This window comes from Carassius gibelio, chromosome A12 (assembly GCF_023724105.1).
Source record: "Carassius gibelio isolate Cgi1373 ecotype wild population from Czech Republic chromosome A12, carGib1.2-hapl.c, whole genome shotgun sequence".
Taxonomy (NCBI): Eukaryota; Metazoa; Chordata; class Actinopteri; order Cypriniformes; family Cyprinidae; genus Carassius; species Carassius gibelio.
The window spans coordinates 8,682,367-8,702,465 of NC_068382.1; the positions used below are offsets into that span (position 1 = coordinate 8,682,367).

General features: G+C 34.6%; 3 protein-coding genes across 5 annotated transcripts; 1 reads left to right on the forward strand and 2 right to left on the reverse strand.

Annotated features, from left to right (window-relative positions):
* Positions 1–89: 89 nt before the first annotated feature.
* Positions 90–5,723, forward strand: gdpd3b (glycerophosphodiester phosphodiesterase domain containing 3b). The gene is made up of 10 exons (XM_052611057.1): positions 90–362; positions 2,357–2,399; positions 2,478–2,613; positions 2,697–2,742; positions 2,841–2,959; positions 3,987–4,076; positions 4,313–4,446; positions 4,757–4,816; positions 4,900–4,951; positions 5,044–5,723. Exons 1-10 carry the CDS (start codon positions 218–220, stop codon positions 5,239–5,241), a joined length of 1,023 nt encoding a protein of 340 aa, XP_052467017.1. The 5' UTR covers positions 90–217; the 3' UTR covers positions 5,242–5,723.
* Positions 5,724–5,772: 49 nt separating this feature from the next.
* Positions 5,773–10,101, reverse strand: nif3l1 (NIF3 NGG1 interacting factor 3-like 1 (S. cerevisiae)). 3 transcript variants are annotated; one of them, XM_052611051.1, is made up of 7 exons: positions 10,025–10,101; positions 8,684–9,265; positions 8,459–8,612; positions 8,257–8,380; positions 6,985–7,123; positions 6,415–6,498; positions 5,773–6,331 (listed from the first exon to the last, which is right to left on the reverse strand). In XM_052611051.1, exons 1-7 carry the CDS (start codon positions 10,098–10,100, stop codon positions 6,147–6,149), a joined length of 1,344 nt encoding a protein of 447 aa, XP_052467011.1. In that variant the 5' UTR covers position 10,101; the 3' UTR covers positions 5,773–6,146. The 3 variants fall into 3 exon arrangements, with proteins under 3 accessions (XP_052467011.1, XP_052467013.1, XP_052467012.1); XM_052611053.1 differs by having other exon boundaries at positions 10,012–10,059; XM_052611052.1 differs by having other exon boundaries at positions 9,882–10,030.
* A 5,040-nt stretch (positions 10,102–15,141) lies between these two features.
* Positions 15,142–18,492, reverse strand: cabp5a (calcium binding protein 5a). Its single transcript, XM_052611062.1, has 7 exons — positions 18,332–18,492; positions 18,105–18,225; positions 16,896–16,926; positions 16,238–16,381; positions 16,002–16,111; positions 15,573–15,720; positions 15,142–15,462 (listed from the first exon to the last, which is right to left on the reverse strand). Exons 2-7 carry the CDS (start codon positions 18,138–18,140, stop codon positions 15,434–15,436), a joined length of 498 nt encoding a protein of 165 aa, XP_052467022.1. The 5' UTR covers positions 18,141–18,225; positions 18,332–18,492; the 3' UTR covers positions 15,142–15,433.
* Between the last annotated feature and the right edge of the window lie 1,607 nt (positions 18,493–20,099).

Here is a 20,099-nt window from a genome sequence, read left to right on the forward strand (position 1 = left end):
AGTCTTACGCACGATCACATGTTCAGTTAAACAGAATACATAGCATAAAAGCTTCAACAGATAACACACATAAAGCAAAAGAGCACAGAACTGTTTCAAAACAGCTCAACTCAGACTGTGAAGAGCTGCTGATTCTGATATTTGATTTATAGAAACTGTAACTTAATTCTATCAAAGAGCAGTTAGTGAGGAATTGGCTGGTTAAAGAGTTTTCAGCATGGACGTCCTGAGTGGGATTCTTCTCCTCTGCTTGGCTGTTGGGCTTTATGTCGTTTGCTCGCTGTACTTTCTACACAATCCCTGGATTCTTCATAAGAGGAAACAGCTGAAATTCTTCTGCAGAAACATTTCACACAGAGCAGGCAAGTGGACCATGTTCTTTTCAATTTAAGTGGCACTACTTTGATATAATTACAACTTATGTACATAACTAATAATACATAACTCTTTTAATACTTAAAAATAATAATAAAGTACTTAAAAATGGGTTCAAATTCTGGGTATGGATGTTCTGTGTTATAGTAATTGTAATCTGACCATAATTGGATTTTTTATTTTATTTGTAAAGGTAAAAACAGTAAACCTTTAAGATTATTTCTAACATATTATTAAAGAGCCAGTAAGATGAAAATTCTAAGCTTCCTATCACTGTTTATAAGTCCTGTACAATAGGTTTAAATCCATCCAAGGTTAAAAAAAACATTGTCATTTTGTCAAAATATCATTTTAAAATTGGCAGTGAAAATAAAACAAACTTGCCTTTACAATTAAAAGCACACCGTCTCCTCGCATAGACAGTAAAAGAAATGGACACAGCGACCCCATTGGAACTCAATTGAGACAAATGAAGCCCAGTTTTAGCGTTTTTTAGCACTTCCGTTTCTGACGCGCAGACTCAAACGAAGCTTGACGACGTCAGCAACCTGTCTGACAGATGTAAATCTTCTAAGTGGCTGTGCGTGCAAACTGCCATCGTTAATCTTGCAGAGACGGCGAGCTTGAGCGGGGAGTTCTTTGTCGTGAGTGAGCAGGAGTAAGTATTCTGATTGATTATTTTGTATAGTATTTTAAAATGTAACGCCAGTACGCCATATTAAGTTAATTGCCTGCGAGCTTCTCCTCCTGTCTGTACGGTAATGCGACAGAGAGCCGAGTGGTTATGACGCAATCGTTAGCCTATTTTTTACAAAAACTGTTTATACGGGGCCATAATGTAACATAGAAGGTAATGGAGCCCTTTATACATTGTCGTGTATCTTTAGAAATAAATAATGGACAAACAGAGTCTTTAAACGCCTCAGATGTAAAGTTATTCGCTGTCAAAGTGACGCCAAAATGAATGGGAGTCAATGGGAATGCTAACGCAAGTGAAGTTCTGCTAAAAGATGGCAGCCCCCACCCGACTTCAACTTCCGGTCGAGTTCCTTGCCCCTTGGTCTCCTCGACATGATGCTCTCACACCAGCCAGAGCGTCTGTGCGTGGGGGGTGGGGCAGGTCAGACTTCCGTTTCTCCCAACACGGTGGGCGGAGATTATTATGCAAAGTGTTCTAGTGACGTACATAGAGATGGGCAAAAGATTTGAAATCTATAACGATTCGTTTCAGCGATTCATAGTTGACTCCTTACTTTAGAAGCCAATAACTTTATAAATCGTGTACTTTTTGGTTTAATTACTTTGCACATTGTTTACACTGATGGACAGCTACATCATACACTGTAATACAGGTAATTTTTGTATCTGTGTGGCTCTTTAAAAATAAATTATAATAATTTGCATTAAATATTTATTTTTTAAAACATTCGTTTTTCACAAAATGTGAATATTAGAAACAGTGTTTTAAATATTTGTATAAAATATTTTTAGAATGTAACACTTTTTTTCTTCTTTTCTTTAAAATTCTTCTTGAAGCTAAAACAGTAGTATGATGCTAGCAACACCATGATCATGGGTTCAATTCTCAGCAAAATTTACATTTGTGAACTTATATATAAAACACATCTTCAATGCAGCGTAAATTCTTTTATAAAAGTGTCTGCCATTGGTAGTTAAAAAACTGACATGACAAAAACATTATTTTTATTTTTTTCTATTTTGGGTTTTAAGCTGCCATTAACCATTACACTTGCAGGTCAAATTAACTAGCTAACATCATAATCATATACATTTCATCTGCACATTCAATAACACCTCATTGCCAAAACTTTGCTAGCCATATACATAAAAACATGTATATATATATCAAAAACAGTATTTTCAACAACTCAAAAATGTGTTTAGGTCAAATTGGCCCGAAACATAATATAAGTGTTCATTAAGTAACAGCACGACAATTACTGTATTATTTTTTCAACAGGTTCTGGAGAGAAGATAGAAAACACAATGGAAGCGTTTACACAGTGAGTTTCTCTTTTGCTACATCTGCTTCCTCTATTCCTCCCTCCTCCTAACGATCTGTTCATCTCATGGTGTGGTAGTGCTGTGTCTGCGGGGACTGAGATGTTGGAGATGGACTGTCACATCACATCAGATGGACATGTTGTCATTTCACATGATGACAACCTTATGAGACAAACCGGATATGACCAAACAGTGTCGTCTCTTAGATTCCAGGTAGATATTTTAAACATTAAACTTTCTCTTGTCATCTTCCTATGATTTGGGATGATCTTTGAATCCTGTTTTGTATGTTGCAGGATTTGCCTCTCTATAAAGAGCGACTCGAGGTCACATTTAATGTTGGTAAGTACTTTGATACAACTCTACACTCTCCAGTTGAACACTATGTAGCACTTTAGTGAAGCGCTAATTATTAAATATGTAATGTTATCATGTGTTAGGACACTACAGTACAGGAAAGGACAGGAAGTTTGTGTTGCTGGAAGATTTCTTTAAGAAATTTCCCAGCATCCCAATTATACTTGAGATCAAAGTAAACAATGACTTGCTCATCAAAAAGGTAAGATCTTCTTTTTTTTTTTTTTTTTGCAATATCTCTTCTACCTGTTGTCATTAAATTCATATTGCTGATAAAAGTGTGTTTCTGAATCTCAATGCTTCTCTGGATTATGGTTAGGTTTAAAAAATATAATTTGTCATGAAATAATCTTTCTCTATTTTTTAAATGCATCCCTGTTCAAGCTTGCCCTTGTGAAGCAGAAAGACACTTTAGCAAACTTTCTAAGAGTACTTTTATATAATATTTATTTTTTATTTTTTTCGTTTTTGGATACTTTTTTTCAATTAAATTTTACCCAGTTAAGTAGGATATAAGTACTGTACATCTTTAGCCTATATATAATTTTAGAATTAGGCTACTTTGACAATAGACGAGCATTTATGGCAAGCTAAAATATTCTTTACTGTCATTTCTATTGATAAAATAATAAATAACAAACTACTGTTAAAATTATAATCAGGAACCTCATACGTTTAAATATGTTACTCCACACATAGACAACAAATATATACTAATCCAGAGTATTTAAAATGTACTTTAAGGCGAAACATTTAATTTGATATTATTAGAAATTCCCCTTACAAAAATGTTGCCTATAGCGTGTTTAGAAGTGTATGAAAGTGTACTCTCTTTAAGTGCACGTTAATTTAATTAATTAATATTACATTACAGGTTCTTTTAATGAATCGTTCCAGAATGTTGCTGTTTGAATCAATCAAACGAATCATCCATTGATTCGCAGTTAATAAATCAACAGATATAGCACAAGTAAACGTCTGCAAGATGTCTGTTAAAGATCACTTCATCTGGAAAGCAATCTGCTGTCTACAAACATCTGATAGATGCTTTAAGATGCATTCTGAATCATAAACATCTTAAAAAAGTTTTCTGACATCTAATAGGAAACGTCCTGCTGTCAGATATCTGACTCGCTCCTTCACCTGCAAGTGGTCATTTCTTTCAGTGATGTTTAGTTAGTTCTTCCAAATGAAATGAATAACTTGGTATCACTTGTATATTGTTGTAGGTCTCTGATCTTGTGAAGCAGTACAGCAGAGAAAGTATTACAGTTTGGGCTTCTGAAGAGTCTGGCGTTATGGCTAAATGTAAAGAGCAGGTACAGTACTGTCCCGATACATCAGGGGGGTCAAACTCCCTGATTAACCCGAATCAAACACACCTGATCCAGCTAAACAAGTTGATAACTACATGGTGTGTGTGTGTGTGTGTGTGTGTGCTGGAGCAGCTTCGGCCCTCGATCTGAGTTTGACACCCCTGCTACACACATACAAATGTACAACCCTCTAAAAAACATATTTGGCTTGTCTTTAATTGTTTTCCCTCTGTGTGTAGAACCCGTCCATGCCTTATATGTTCACTGTGAAGCGTGGAATACTGCTTTTATTGCTCTTCTATACTGGGCTGCTTCCCTTTGTTCCTCTGGGTGAAAGTCTGCTGGTCTTCTACCTGCCCAGGATTTTCAACAGGTCAGTCCATAACATACCTGTACAGTTCAAAGTGAGGGGGATTGAAACTCAATAACCATGCAAGCTTTTTAAACCAATCGGAGTTATCAGTTGGTGTGTAGATTGTAGTAAGGTTACATTTATTATCCAACTCCATCAGTTATTTGTTAAGATGAGTTAACATGAGCTAAAAATAAAGAAAACTACCGTTCACAAAGATGTTAAAATACTGATCTGCTTGTTGTTAGTTTAACTAATGTGTCCTTGTTAACAGTTTTGACTCATTGTATTTACCTAATACTAATCCAAGTGGTTCTGTCTGATCTCTCAGGACTTATATTCCAGAAGAAGCCATTCTGCAGAAAAGCTTTGTGGTGCATCTCATTCAGAAGTGAGTGGCATCCGTCTTAGAGCGGTCGAATCATCATTTGTCAGTTTTGTAATGTGTGACTGACTGTGTTTATTGATGCTCAGGTTGACAATGCGGAAGTCTTTGTTTGAACACTTGACCAAGAGGGGCATCCAGGTGAATATGGGACTTTCCTCAGTTGTATAAAAGGCAAAAACGGTTCCAATCCAATACAAAAGCATTCATTTCATCTCATTTTGCCATCTCAGGTCCAGCTGATTGTGTGCAATGAGGAGAGCGATATGGAAGCAGCGTTTGCAGTCGGAGCTACAGGCGTTATGTCCGACTACCCCACCCTCCTGACAAACTACATCAGAAAACACCCTCCACCTCCACCTCCAACTATTAGTGACTTCAAAAAGGAACAGAATAAAGTGTCAGCAGATATTAAGCAGACATTCTACTAATGTATGTAGTTGGCAGTGTTGGGAGTAATGCAAGACACATAATCGGATTACTTTTTCAAGTTACTAGTAAAGTAACGCATTACTTTGAAACTTAAAAAAGAAAAAACTCCAAGTTACTTTTCAAATGCATTTAAAAATATTGTAATGCATTACTTTAAAAAGTAACGTTCCCAACACTAATAGTTCGGAGAATGTCTAAAGTGGACTATTGAAATAAAATGTTACCACAGATAATTAAAACTATGTACTAATATTTAAATGAATCGTGTGATACAATGCACTTACACTGTATTATTTTACATTGTACTTGTATATATACAGTTATTTTTTATAAAAACACCTGCATGTAATTACGTCTGTAATTAATTTCTATAATTGCATTTAATTACACCACTGGCCCTACACTCTCCTAGCCCTGACTTTACTTGTACCCCTCCTAAACAGCAGAGAAAAGGTTTTGCAAAAGTAGTTGTAGATACCTAATATAAACTAGGACCAAATAAATACCCCTTAAAATAACAACTATGAAAAGAATTTGTCATAATGAAGTTTATTTTGTTTGTTTATAGGACAATGTTACTTTTACATTCACAACCTTTACTTTTAAATTGTGTCATAATTTAATCGCCCTTAAGTTGTCTCAAGCCTGTATGAATTTCTTTCTTGTGCTGAACACAAATGAAGATATTCTGAAGAACGCAAGTAACCAAACACTTGCTGGTCTCTATTAAGTTCAACAGGATGGAAATTAAATAGAATGCAAGTCAATGGAGAAACTTCAGGGTGAGTAAATGATGGCAGAACTATCCCTTTCGAGGTCAGACGATGACATTTTTTCATGATATACAGTACTCATATTCATATTTCCAGTCGGCTCTGAATACTAAATGTACGATTGGATGAAATCAGACCACCTGTAGTGGATCTTGGTCTTTTTGGGAGATGGTCACAGTAACCGTGTGGCCCAGGCGTGCATTCAGTCTCTGTCTGAATACGGTCAGGAAGCCTCTCTCACTGTTGCTGTGGTCACTGAGAATCACACTCGTGCCTTTAGAAACCGCATCTAGAACCTCGTGATGAGACATCTCACCTGAGAATCAGAAAATACATTTTTTCTTATCCTTGGACTTCAATAAATCAGTGAACCTCGGTTTTTTGGCGTTTGTGACGTACCGGTGATGTAAAGGTCTGCTTTTACGGCTTGAATGACAGACGCTCCGGACCCCGCACACACTGCAACCGTCTTCACCAGAGAGTCTAGAACATCACACAAATGCACTCAGTGACCTCATTTCTTTCCAGGTGACTATAATCCCACTGTTCGGTGTCTGATCGTTCTTCTGTGAATGTGCGAGACTTCAGATGAAGTAGCTGCTGTAGCTAAATAACTAGAGCAATAACAAAGTCTATAAGCTTGTTTAAGATTATGACGATACGTTCAAATAATGACAAATACCAGCTTATAATATCATCAATAACATACCTTTAAAAAGATTATTGGAGCACGTTTATAAAGAAAACACTGTTTTCGGTCTTTATACCTCAAGGTTACACATTTATTTAATGTGTTACTTGCCATTTCCTTGTAATTATTTATCAAATGTACTATCAATTTCTGAGTGAAAACTCAATCCTACACCATTTTTTTCCCAGTGTAATGGCCTTGTCTCACACAGGAAGCCTGGCATTCACTTCAAAAACGTCTTAAGGTAAGAATAAGGTGGATCGTCTCTCATACTCCACCTAATGTCTGCTGGTCCCCCAGAGCCAGTCTCAAATGGGGCAAACCCAAGTGAGTCTTCATGTTCTGCACTGCTGTAGAAACAGACACTGGCTCATCCAGAACACTGAGTCGCCCCTGACCACAACCCAACAGAGGAGGCTAGGACACAGAAACAAAGAAAGAAATAATTACCATGTCCTCGAGAACAAATGCGAGGCAGGTGAAACTAATGTATTTCTATCATCAACTTCAACAGAGAGTTAGGTAACAGAAATATTTACTAGCCAAAAACTATTTTTCAGTGTTTAGAACATTAAAAACTGTGTCATGTGCTCTGGGGCTCCGCCTCTTAATTATGCAGCTCCGCCTTCATTCAACTGCTATGATTATCAGTAGACAAGATTCACTGTTCCTCATCTCCACTATCATACAGTTTAATGCAATTATAAATGTAATGCATAATATTAGCTTGTTTTGTGGGCTGTATAGCCGTTTTTTGGGGGGGAACACAAGCATTTTGTGTTCATTGTTATTTTTGTGCCATTTGTGATGTAAAGGTTTGTGGTTGGTAAGTTGTTTTGAATGTTTTTTGAAAGACGTCTCTACTGTTCACCAAGGCTGCATTTATTTGATCGAAAATACAGTTAAAAACAGTAATATTATGAAATATTATTACAATTTAAAATAGCTGTTTTCTATGCAAGTATATTGTAAAATGTAATTTATTCCAGTTTTCTCAAAGCTGTATTTTCAGCATCATTACTCCAGTCAGAAATCATTCTGATATGTTGATTTGCTGCTCAAGACACATTTATGACTATTATCAATGTTGATAAAAACAGTTTTTATGATTCTCTGATGAATAAAAAACAGCTTTTATTTGAAATATAAATATTTTGTTACGCTCTATGATCAATTTGATGCATTCTTGCTGAATAAAATGTATTAATAAAATTAATTTTCATAAAAATTAAAAAAGTTTTTATAATTGTCACTTTCTTCTACCTAACTTTTCTTCATTTCTTTACTGTTAGATACTCGAAGAGGTCAAATGAAGTTCACTGCTCTTAACACGAAGTTGCAACTTGATTGCACTTAATAATTAAGCCAAAAGAACAATTTATTTCAAATAGCAATCTTTTGTAACATTATAATATCTTTACTGTCCCTTTTGATGAATTAAGTGAGTGCTTGCTGAAACTAATCATTTACTTTCAGGTCAAAGATGAGCAGTGTGACAGACACCACAATAATAAGGAACTGTAGAGCTGAAAGGGTTAATGTGGGCTCACCTGTTGGACTTGTGTGATGGTCAGGGATCTGCTGGCATGTGGATCTGAAAGCAGAGTCTGCACAGCAGCGGTCAGTGCTGAACTGTTACAGATGAGGTTCACCTGCTGCTCTCCACTTTCATTTCTGAAGATCAATATAGAGCACTGATTCAATGAATACCAATGCATTCATGTACATGACTATATGCAGATGTATGCTTACCTTACTGAGGAGCACTGAAGGTTTTCACTGCCTTCGATGTGTCTCAGCTGCTCCAAAAGACTGTTTAGTTCATCACCCACGCATGAGAACTCAAGTCTGTGTTTCTGCGGGCCGCTAGAGAGGGCTTGACTTAATACTGACACCTTTCCACTTCCTGCAGATAGAAGATGATGTAAAAACAACTGACTCTTTCAACCAAGCCTAAAGAATAAAACACGTTCTTACCCATTCCTCCAACTAGCCAATCATTAACGCCGCCTTCAACGCTGTCCCATGAAGTGTGCGGGGAGAAAATGGCAATACCGGCCTCTATTGCTCTGACGGCCAAGCGCTGCTTCCAGTCCTTCTGAAGCAAGCGCTTGAACGGGCGAAAGAGCGGCGGGTGGTATGAGACAATGAGGTCACAATTCAGAGCTACAGCTTCGTCCATGACGCCCACGGTCAGGTCATTGGTCAGAAGGATTGTTCTGATTGGACGGGGTTTGCTGGGTTCCACCAACAGCCCAACGTTATCCCACGATTCAGCCAATGACAGAGGAGCAAGCTGCTCGAGAACCCCCAGCACTCCCTTTAAATCCATGTCTGCAGTAGGATGGGGGAAACCAGACAGGTAACGAATGACTCCAGCAGACTTTAGTACAGGAACACCGGACGCTGATCGAAGGAGCAAACGATGTACAGAAGAAAGCTGTGTGATCGGGTGAAACGTGCTGGTTCTGAAGGAGATGCTGCAGCTGAGGTTGAAGCCTAAATGGAACAGTCTTCCAGAGAATTCCCTACAAGTCCCGAACATGAGGGAGGGAAAATCTGTAAAAGAAAGAGAGAAATCGAACTTTTAGAAACTTGTTTGTAACATCAGACATGCAATGTGCCAAGAACAGGACTTTTAGGAGAACACAGCTAAAAGAGACTTAGATTTAAAGTCACTTAACTTTGTTGTCAGAAAACAAAACCATGCCCAAACCTTAAAAATGTGAATAATATTTACAGACATAACATATATATGTTACATATATAATTACCTAATAAAAGAAAATCTAATAAGCATTGTAATCTATTTTCATAATAATAAAAAACTAGTAAATTATTAATGTATTTTATTAATACATTTATTTCTTCTATTATTTCCATAAAATTTATATTATTGAAATAAACGATTATATTATTAAAATTAAAATAATAATATAATTTCACTCAGATGTTGCATGTAGAAAATAAAATGCATACAAATTTTCATACATATGCTTCTTGAATTTCTCCTCATCAGGATAATATATGAACTAAAATATAATGTCCTCAACTAAAGTAGTAGAGTAATATGTTTTCAGGGAGTATTTTAGTCAAAACCACCTAAAAATGAAATATTTTACACACAGACGTTGCTTATATGAATAAAATGCAAAAGCATATTTGATTATCTCACATGTATATGCGGCTTGATTTATGAACTAATAGCTGTATCATTAGTCATCAGATGAAGTGCGCTGCACTAAACTCTATAAAGCGCTCTGCATATCAATGTTACTCGAAGCAAATTAAACAACTTGTATTACATTAAAAACTCACTGGAAATGCAACTTCCACGAGCGAACGGAAGCAGCAGCTGACAGTCAACGTAATATTGCGTAGCGTAGCACGTCATTTCCGTTCATCTTCTTCCTTTTGTTTTGTTATTATTTTTTGCATATTATTGCATATCGCCCCCTACATTTGCTATTATGAAGTCATGGTTTATTTAAAATATTTTTTCCCTTGTTTTGCTATTTTCTATTCTTGAACACGAATACACTCATCTATACAAATATTCCTACTTGTATAATTATTCGATCCTCCATCCCATATTTCTCCCCAGGATCCACCTGGCGCTGCGTGATTCCCTTCATCTGCGTTAAACTCTTGTTCTTGTAGTTTTTTTATGTATTCCAAGTCCATAAGATACAACGCAGTCACAAAAAAAAAAAAAAAGAAAAGCATTAGAGATAAACTAGCAAAGATTAATCATAAATGTTATAAAAATCAATGTCATACAACATAATTTTCTGCATTGTTAAAATAAAATTGCATACTAATGGGCATTAAACAATTGTGAATTTAAAACATAATTGAATAATACCTAATAATAATGATTCTCATAATAATAATAATAATTTAGAAATCACTGTTTTATATGTATGTTAACATTATTGTTTTCTTACAATAGCTACATTAGTGTATTTCATGGGATTCTGGGGGGGGGGGGGGGGGGGTTATGAATAATCTGAATGGAGTCAGAGGTCATGACCCTGATCAACCAATAATGCTGCTGTCTGACCTGCTGTCTCTGAGTGTGCGATCATGATTTCTGTTTAATTTTATTTATTGTTATTACATTTCTGTCTTTGTAAATTGTGAAAAAAGTGCAAAATAAATGTATAATCCTCATCATTTGCTGTCCTGTATCTATGAAACACTCTCTTTTTCCTGTTATAGATCCATCATCTCTGCTCCCAACTGGTTCTCTCTCTGATTATACTTGATCTCATGTTCTTCATCAGCTTGTCTTTGTGCACATGGAGCTAAGCTTGTGCTTCTCCAACCACAAAACGCTTCTTAAATGTTTCTTTGTTCCTATGAAGAGAGTCTCGCAGATATAGTCCAGCTGTAAGATTACAAAGCATGCTGGATTCCAGATGAGACACCAAAAGCAGTACGTGTTATATAAGATTTTAATCAAGCACTTTTGGGGCATGAATCTTGGTCTTGGCACCAGACAGCGTGACTAGAGCGGAGGGCAGTTGTGCAGGACAGATGTGCTGTAATTCTGCGTGCGAGGGAAAAGGGGTGTTAGTTTACTTTGGGTAATTTGTGACCTAAGCCCTCCAATCCCAGCTGCCGAGCAAAAACAACAACCGCTGTTTTCATGCAAAGGAGTATTTTTGATATGTTTGTTTGGTCAAATCTAGTTATTCTGCAAACCACATACACTGAGTGGGACGTGTACCCTAAATATACAGATGCTCAAACAATATGTGTGTGTGTGACTTTTTTGATTAAAAAACCAAATGCCTCAAACAGGATTTTACAAATGTATTTATTTATTTATTTATTTGTTATTAAACTGGCTGATTTTGTGGCAGTAATTTACTGAGTTTTGTGGAACATTTGTGGTTATTTTGTTACATGTACTTACTATTATAATAACAATTAATTATACATATGTACAAGCAAGTAAGCCAAAACTTAATCCTAAGTGCATACAGATAGTTAATATTACAAATATTACACCATCACTGTTTGAAAACCTGTATTTGCACCATGACCCAAATGATGTGATGTAATGTAATGACACAGCGCCATGCTCGAATTTCCTGCGAAAACCTACCCGTACTTCTCAAATTAGAAAACTTTATTTCAAGTTAACCATTGTGAATCGAGCTAAAGTAAGGCGCTTGTTTTGAACATTGGTTGGTTATGTTTTGGATCATTCTGGATCATTTTAAGCAGCTTTAAGCAACACAAAATGTGTTGATTTTGCATCATCTGATTGCTGAATTGCGAAAGACTGGAGGGACTTTCTAAACTCTTTTGTCATTTTCAGGTCTCCTTCATGAAAAGCCATGGACATGTAAAAAATATAAAATATAATAAAAAACAAGGTAATTGCAACTTTAAATCTCAACTTCTCTCACAATTTTGAGTTTTCTCACAATTCAGGCTTTTTTTCTGAGATATTAACACAATTCAGAGAAGAAAATTCGGAATTGTGAGATATAAGTCACAGTCGATATAAACCTGAAATTACAAGGAAAAAATATTTTTTTTAATTCCATGAAAAAAAATGAGCTTCCATACTTTTTAACACTTTATTATGGAAGTTTCTTTATGTTTATGTTTCTTTATGTTAGTAACTGTAATACAGCACTTTCTGCTATTATTTTGCATTTAAATGGAAAATTGCCAAAAAAGCGATTTTTTTGTTCATTTTGTGCTCTGCACTCAATTAATCAAAAATAAACTGGAAGTCTATCTAAACTTAATTTTTGTATCTCATGCAGGTTTCCTCCCTTTCCATGAGCATCAAAAGACAGACAGTAACCTAACAACAGCAGGAAACTCAACAATAGAGATGAGCACATATCCTGAGATCATGTCCTTGTTATTTTTGGTCTGTGGATTATTTTTGGTCTTTTTGCTCTCTCAGATATCTGGCTTACATCTCGGGATTTTCTTCACCCTTAAATCTGCAAATTCTAGCTACATTGTCAAAGTTTGATCTTATTTGTGGTGTCTCATGCATGAGGAATCACAGAAAAATCCCGCTTCGTTTTCAACTCTTAAACTCTAATATCACTTGATGACTTTCATCCTGTGGCCTTCCATTGATCCTTTCTTTATCCATCTCAATCTCTCTCTTTATTCACTCTCTCGCTCTCTCTCTCTCTCTCTCTCTCTCTCTCTCTCTCTCTCATTAGAGCCCTAGAACAGGCTGATCCAGGATGTTTTGGGATTTCATAGCATTCACTAATCACGCGGCGTTCTCTCTTCTGTCTGATTTTCACGAGCTCTATCATTCTGGGTTTTGTGATATTTATTTACATTTTTCCCGAGGTCTCTCTTGAAGTTGTTAGTCATTCCTGTCCCCTTGTTTTAGACTGGTATGAACGAGGGACAGTGATTAGTGGCTCGGTCAGGCAGATTCATCACAATGATATTTAACCATTTTGAAATTAAAGTGGCAGCAGAGCCAGTTCTCTTTGTATCAGGATCCAAAATCTATCAGCTTTTTAAAAGAACAATAAGCATTTTATATTGCAGAGTTATTATTATTATTAATTTTGAGTAAAATGTGTTCATTTATGTTGAGCTATTTTTATAATAACTGATAAGAGAATCGGCAACAAAAAAATCAATAAACTCGGAATTGTGAGGAAAAATGTCTGAAATAGATTAAAAAGCACAATTACGTTTTCATTATTTTTTTTTAAATCCATTGCCATATTATTATTATCTTTTTTTATTCCATGGCAACATTATTATTCTTATTTTTGCCATTGATAATAATAGTAATAACTGTGATTAAATCAAGCAATGTCTAAAAAGTGTAATTTTTTTTTTAAATTGTATAATTAACATTAGTATTATTTTACTCCAGATAATATCTTTTATATACAGATAATACTATTTGGAACACTATTTTATTTATTTATTTTGTCTATTATTTATTTTATTATGTATATTTATGAAAAAAAAAACAGAACAACAAGACATGCAAGAAAAAATTAATAAATTGTGCACACAATTAACTAATTAATTCCCCAAATGTACTAAATCGTGCGCACGATTTATAAATCGAGTGAACGCAATAGTAATCGTGTGCACATTTTAGTACATAGAGGGAACAAATTTTTAATTGTGCAGACGATTTAGCCCACTCCGTACAAAATTAAGGAATACACTAGTACTGGTCTATTAAATAAATTTTGTTCTCCTTTTTAATGATTCTTATAACAATTATGTTTACTTTTATGCGTGTTATATACAGTTTTCATTATGTGACTTCAAATAATGTCCTATGGAGTACTGTAGCACCATTTTATTGTATTTTATTTAACAGCTTGAGATCAAATTCAATAAATCAGCTTGTGCAGTGAGTTTTTATATCAGTGCATGCTTCATTATGCCATTTCAATCACACATCTCGTGTCTTGTGTATATCCATTATTTTCAGTATATCAGTTTGCTCATACACAGTCCAAAATCTCCCATCATCCTTCTATTATCCCCTTAATCTTCCAAAGAAAGTTTCCCTTAAAGTGATTTCTAGTCTTCACCATCTGCTCCCTGCAGGGGTCTAGTACATAGACTACATGGCCTGTTACAGATTTGTTTTTTCCCCTTTTTTTCTGAGAATCAACAGATTAATGGAAATATTCAGTTACTGGAAGTCTGCTGGATCGAGCATCATTCATAGAAATGATGTAGTGGACCGTACTGAAGAGCAGAGGTCAGTTAATCAGAGGGTCTCACTCATAAAGATTAGGAGACTGAACCCAGTTACTATGACATTTGATTCAGTAACTCTTAAGACTTTGAAACATGATTTCTGTGTACTGTACTTACATTAAAGGCCCGTTTCTGCTAAGCACACTTACTTGTAATAACAGGATATTAGCAAAAGAGATTTGGCAAAAGTTTGTCTGTGCTCAAGAGTATTTTCAGCGTTGAGCGACGTAGCCAATCACAGACACGTCTGTTGATTTCTTGAACGCATTAGCCAATCAGAATTGTTTATGTTAGTCAGTATTCACTCATTCACAGTATTTCTGTTCTTAATGCTCATGAATCTTCTTTTTATAAAAAAAAGTGTAAACACTACGTTTTGCAGTGTAGACATGATTATAACTAAAGTTTGTGAGATAAATAGAAAACTATTTCTCAAAATTGAAATTATTGAAAGTAGAGCTCTATAATGATTTTGCTACCTCACATTAAATAAGTACGGAACACAATTAAAAAATAAAAATACTACCTATAATATATTCATGTCTACATCTTACAGAACTGCAAATACAGTAATTATGTGTTGTTCAGCGTGACCTTAAAAAATAATCGCCCGTAAAATAATCTCAGAAAAACACTCAGTGGTTGATTCTGCAACCAGGCCTTTCACATTCACAAACACAGAGAAAAAACATCACTCCATGTCATTTATATCCTAATTTTGTATTTTATTGAGCATATATTTATTAAAAATAATGTAAATACATAAGCATTATAATATTAGACTTGCATTTATAATTTTACAGAAATATTGCACTTTATTATTGCACTTCTAATTCTCAGATCAGTTACTCTGTATTGCATTGAAAGCCTGAGATTTTTGCATAGTTCGTAGGTGGAAGAAGTCTTTCTGTACATTGCTATTATATTATAGATATGCTGTTGTGAGTGCAGTCGAATATATGTCTCTGCAGCATCCAGTACAAGATGATGTTCTCAGCAGCTTGACAACATCTTCACAAATTCTGCAAGAAGGAGAAAAAAACACAGAAAAGCATTTCACACGTATGTGTAGGAAGTGTGAGTCTCTATATGCTTTATTTATCGTGCATTGAAAATTAGTGTAATTTCTCACCTTCGAAATCTACCGTACCGTCGCCGTTATTATCCGCCTCTTGGACGACAGCATCAATCTCTCTGTGGTTCATGTGTTCTCCAAGTAATTTACTCATAGCGGACCTCAGCTCCTCCGTAGTGATGGAGCCGTCGCCATCCATATCGAACTGTAGACGAGAAAAAATATATATTTTGATGAAAATATGGCAAATTAGATGTCTGTTGCTTGTTATTTAGCCCACTGGTTCTCAGCGGCGTCCGCATTTAGCATAGTTTTTCCATGCACAACCCACCGACAGAGAATCACTGATGTTGTGGTAACAGGTCAAACGGAGTTGACTGAAGCCAGGTGAGAGTTTCATCACTTTCTATTTAGGCGAATCCACTTAGTAATCTTAACTGTTTGTGATTGTGGATCAACACGTTTGAGTTTAGCTTGCCCTCTCACCTCTTTGAAAGCATCTCGCAGCTCCTTCACACCAATCATTCCTGCCGTTTCAGCCAAAAGCTTTGGGGCCATTAACTCCACAAAGTCTTCGAAGTCGACCCTCCCTCCCACTGAGAGACAAAGAAAAAGCAAAAATAGGTCATGAATACTTATATCCCCCCACCTCCTTTATTTTTTTGTGTGCCAATCAAGTGCTCTGAGTAAGACAACTTAACATTTTTCTTAAAGTCACTTACGGTTCATGTTGATGTTCTGGCCCAGCTCGATCAGCTCCATCTCGGTCGGCATATAACCCATGGTCCTCATCAGGTTTCCCAGGTCCTTACAGCTAATAAGACCATCTTTATCTTTATCAAATTCATTAAATGCCTCTCTCAGCTCTATAAACAAAGAAACATTCATCAAGGTAAATATATGCGCTTTTACAATCCAATAATAAACCTAATGCCACGAAGTGCTAATTAGAATGATTTATTAAAATGAATAAATATTATCCCTGTAATGTCTAACAATAATTATCAACATACAGTCCTTAAAAATAATATTATGCAAAAAAAAAAGTTTTGAAAATACTGTTTTCTCCGATATTTATTATCTTCCTATTGCAATAGTTTCAAATCATTTGTCTGTAAAATAAATAAATACTTAATGTGATTGTCAGAAAATATTTATTGCCATACAATTGCTCTTAATGAAATAAATAAATAAATAAAATCTTCTAATATTTATCGTCATGCATTTCTTCCTCAAATACCGAATGTGTCTGTAAAATAAAGTTTAATAGATAAAATAACATTATTTTAAAAATATTAGTAATATCTTTAAAGAGTTCAGTTGAAGCTTTGACATTAGTAGAGATAATATCCAGATATCACAGCTGACAGGTGTGTTTACCTTCAATTTCATCATCTGCCAATTCTCTGTCCTGCAAAACCAAAACCACAGGTTAAGCCTCGCAAACATCTTTCATGTTGTCTGCTTTCAGATTAATCTAAAAGGCCTGTTTTATTCATTTTGTTAATGGCAGGATTGCTTTTAAAGCATTGTAATATATCCCATTAAGCAGACAACACTCAATGGCACGTTCCTCCCATTTCCAGATGAATTAGAGGTTTTATGGGCTGAGTGTTACTAAGGGTTTAGTGTGATGACAGACTAATTCTTCACCTGGTTTAGTGGAGCTGAAGACGATTATGTGTCTGCCGAATCAGGCCAAACATGGACAATCAACTGATTCAATGCATATCCATTAATGACAGCATTTCTGGGTTTCCTATTTAGACATTTGATATATAATAATATTTATAATAATTGGTGGTGGTGTTGGCGCAGTGGATAAGACGCATGTCTTTGGTGTGAGAGACCCGGGTTCGAAACCACTGAGAGGCACCAATGTGTCCCTGAGCAAGACACTTAACCCCTAGTTGCTCCAGAGGCGTGTGACCTCTGACATATATAGCAATTGTAAGTCGCTTTGGATAAAAGCGTCAGCTAAATAAATAAATGTAAATGTAAATGTAATAAAACTAAACCAATAATAATAATAATAAAAAACTGAAACATAAAAGCTAATAAAACTACTAAAATAATAATAATCCAGAAATCCATTAATGACAGTTTTCTAATTGCACAGCATTTCCATTTCCTCATATTTAGACTTTTTTGTTGTTGTTGTTGTTGTAAAATTAAACTAATAAAAGTAAAAAAAAAAAAAAATAATAAAACTAATAAAATAATTCAAGTATGGAATAACATTATTAAGTAATACAACAAAGATCCATTAATGATAATTTTTACATTTGACAGTTTAGACTTTTATTTTATTATAAAACTAAACAAATAAAAAACGAATAAACTATAATTATTCTAACATTAATAATAAAAAAATAAAAATAATGTAGGCTTACTACAAAACATAATAACAACTAAGAATTCCGTTTTTTTTTATAAATTCATTTTTTTTTGTATTTAAATCTGTCTGTAAACAGATACTTTGTCTTGTGTTTATAAAAAAGGACAATGTTAAAAAAGCAAAAACTATAAGAAAACAAATCTGAGAGATATCTTCTAATGACTGTTAATGTAGATATTCAGTGTACTTACAATTTTTGCTCCCCGTAAGAAGATGCATGCAGTCATATCTGTGAATATTAGGATGCAGCTGTCTGTGATCGACGTGAGTCCGAAGCTGGTGTTATGACCAAGGATTTACAATACCCTGCAACTTTAATACATTTAATGCATAAATATTTATAGCAGATATGTTTGAATAACAGATCAATGGAGCAAAACTGTCATAGTAAAGGCATAATATTTACGGAGATGCTTACCCTCAGTCTGGAGTGTAATTCATCAAAATGGTCTTTATTTCTTGGTCTTTTCTTCTGTTGCAGTCTTGTCCTGGTGTTCACCGAGCTTCCTCCTCAGACTGCTGTTGGCCTCTGGTTGACTGGTTCGGCTCCTGAGGGGTTTTGTACCCTGTGTGAGAGTAAGTGTGTGAGGGAGGGGTTAGAATGACATCAGACTGATCAACAATCAGACTCAGACAGGAAATACAGGGATGAACTGCTCCACTTACCTTCATGTGTCTGTACAAATACATATCCTGATCAATTAAATTAATAAGGTACAAAATATTGGGGATTTGCCAGAAATTCGCTGTGAATCCACAGTGTTGCTGGATTTATGACATGGCAGCTTGTAGATTTTTCAGTTACTGAAAAAAAAAATCCTTTTAAAAAGATTATTTCAAATCAAATAAACATTAACTGAAATAAACCTATAAAGAGAAAAAAATTCAGCAGCATTTCTCATTTATACTTGGTTTAAAGTACTAAAATTGAATAAAATATACAACTCATAGTTAAGAAAAACAATGAAGAAATATAACAAAAACGAATAAACTGACAAAACACACAATGAAATTGCTAAAACTTGAAGTAAAATTTAAATGAACACAAAAAATATTAACATAAACCTAGTACAAAAAATATTAATAAAGTATTTCAGTGATACTAAAATGACACTTTCAGCATACCTAACCTAATACTTTAAATTAAAAATGTAATGTTAGCCAACAAAATAAAATAAAAGGTTAAATGACAAAAGAATGTTAAACTATGAAATTAGTCTTTATTATCTACATAGGACTAACAGTCTTCTCATAAGATGATGTAAAGGTTACTGTAGACTTATATTGAGCTATGATGTAGGAAGACAACAAAACAAATAATAAATAAATACTGTATATAATATCTGCACATGACACTAAAATAATAAGCATACATTAATAAATAAAACGTGATATAAAAAATCATGAGCAGATCTAAAAACAAATATCATAAAGAACATAAGTGTCTAAATATAATTGAATGAAATGCGTCACACTTGGAATTCTGCCTGTTTTACTTTTTTTTCTTTCCTTTTTTTTTATTTTCACATTTTTCAATTATTTATACTGAAAAAAAAAATACATTTGAAAAAAAAAAAGCATTAAATGTAATGCAATCTTTCACTGTAACCAATGAACATTATAAACAACACAATCCTAATCCATAATCTGTTCTTTTCAAACAGCACACAGAACGGCTATAGAAAATATGTATTATTTCATATATAAAAGTCATCAATTTATAACTGTAAAATTGTAGATTTTGAGAAAGATTTTAAGATTTTTTCTTCAATGCATGGTATTTCATTTACATCTTCCATATCAACACTGCATTCATACTAATAACATATGATAGATTCATCTGAAGAGATCATCTCCTGATTGCGACGGTTTCCACAAGCCGCAGGCAAATAAGGATTAAACCAAGCACCCCTGCTGTTTCTACAAGAGCGTTAATTCAGAATAACATATGGTAAATCCTTTCCATGAACTGTTCATAGAAATTTCTCAGAAAAATTCTCTTTTCAGAAGTGTCACGCTGTTCATCCACAGACTGCAGTAACATTAAAGTTAGCATAATGATTTCATACACGATTTCAAGATGTTCAGAAGATAAACAGAACTGTTATTAACCTTCTGTATTGCACCTTTATTGTTTTATTTGTTGTTACAGATTCATGACCTTTAACGATTTACCTTGTTGCTGT

Coding starts and splice junctions, on each gene's coding strand:
- gdpd3b (XM_052611057.1), top strand. CDS start 218: ATGGACGTCCTGAGTGGGATTCTTCTCCTCTGCTTGGCTGTTGGGCTT. Junction 4,447..4,756: donor CTGCCCAGGATTTTCAACAG/GTCAGTCCATAA, acceptor CTGATCTCTCAG/GACTTATATTCCAGAAGAAG. Junction 4,817..4,899: donor GTGGTGCATCTCATTCAGAA/GTGAGTGGCATC, acceptor ATTGATGCTCAG/GTTGACAATGCGGAAGTCTT.
- nif3l1 (XM_052611051.1), bottom strand. CDS start 10,100: ATGACGTGCTACGCTACGCAATATTACGTTGACTGTCAGCTGCTGCTT. Junction 8,381..8,458: donor CTTCAGTGCTCCTCAGTAAG/GTAAGCATACAT, acceptor ATTGATCTTCAG/AAATGAAAGTGGAGAGCAGC. Junction 7,124..8,256: donor CCATCACACAAGTCCAACAG/GTGAGCCCACAT, acceptor TCTGTGTCCTAG/CCTCCTCTGTTGGGTTGTGG.
- cabp5a (XM_052611062.1), bottom strand. CDS start 18,140: ATGACTGCATGCATCTTCTTACGGGGAGCAAAAATT. Junction 16,927..18,104: donor TCTTACGGGGAGCAAAAATT/GTAAGTACACTG, acceptor TTGGTTTTGCAG/GACAGAGAATTGGCAGATGA. Junction 15,463..15,572: donor CGGTACGGTAGATTTCGAAG/GTGAGAAATTAC, acceptor TCCTTCTTGCAG/AATTTGTGAAGATGTTGTCA.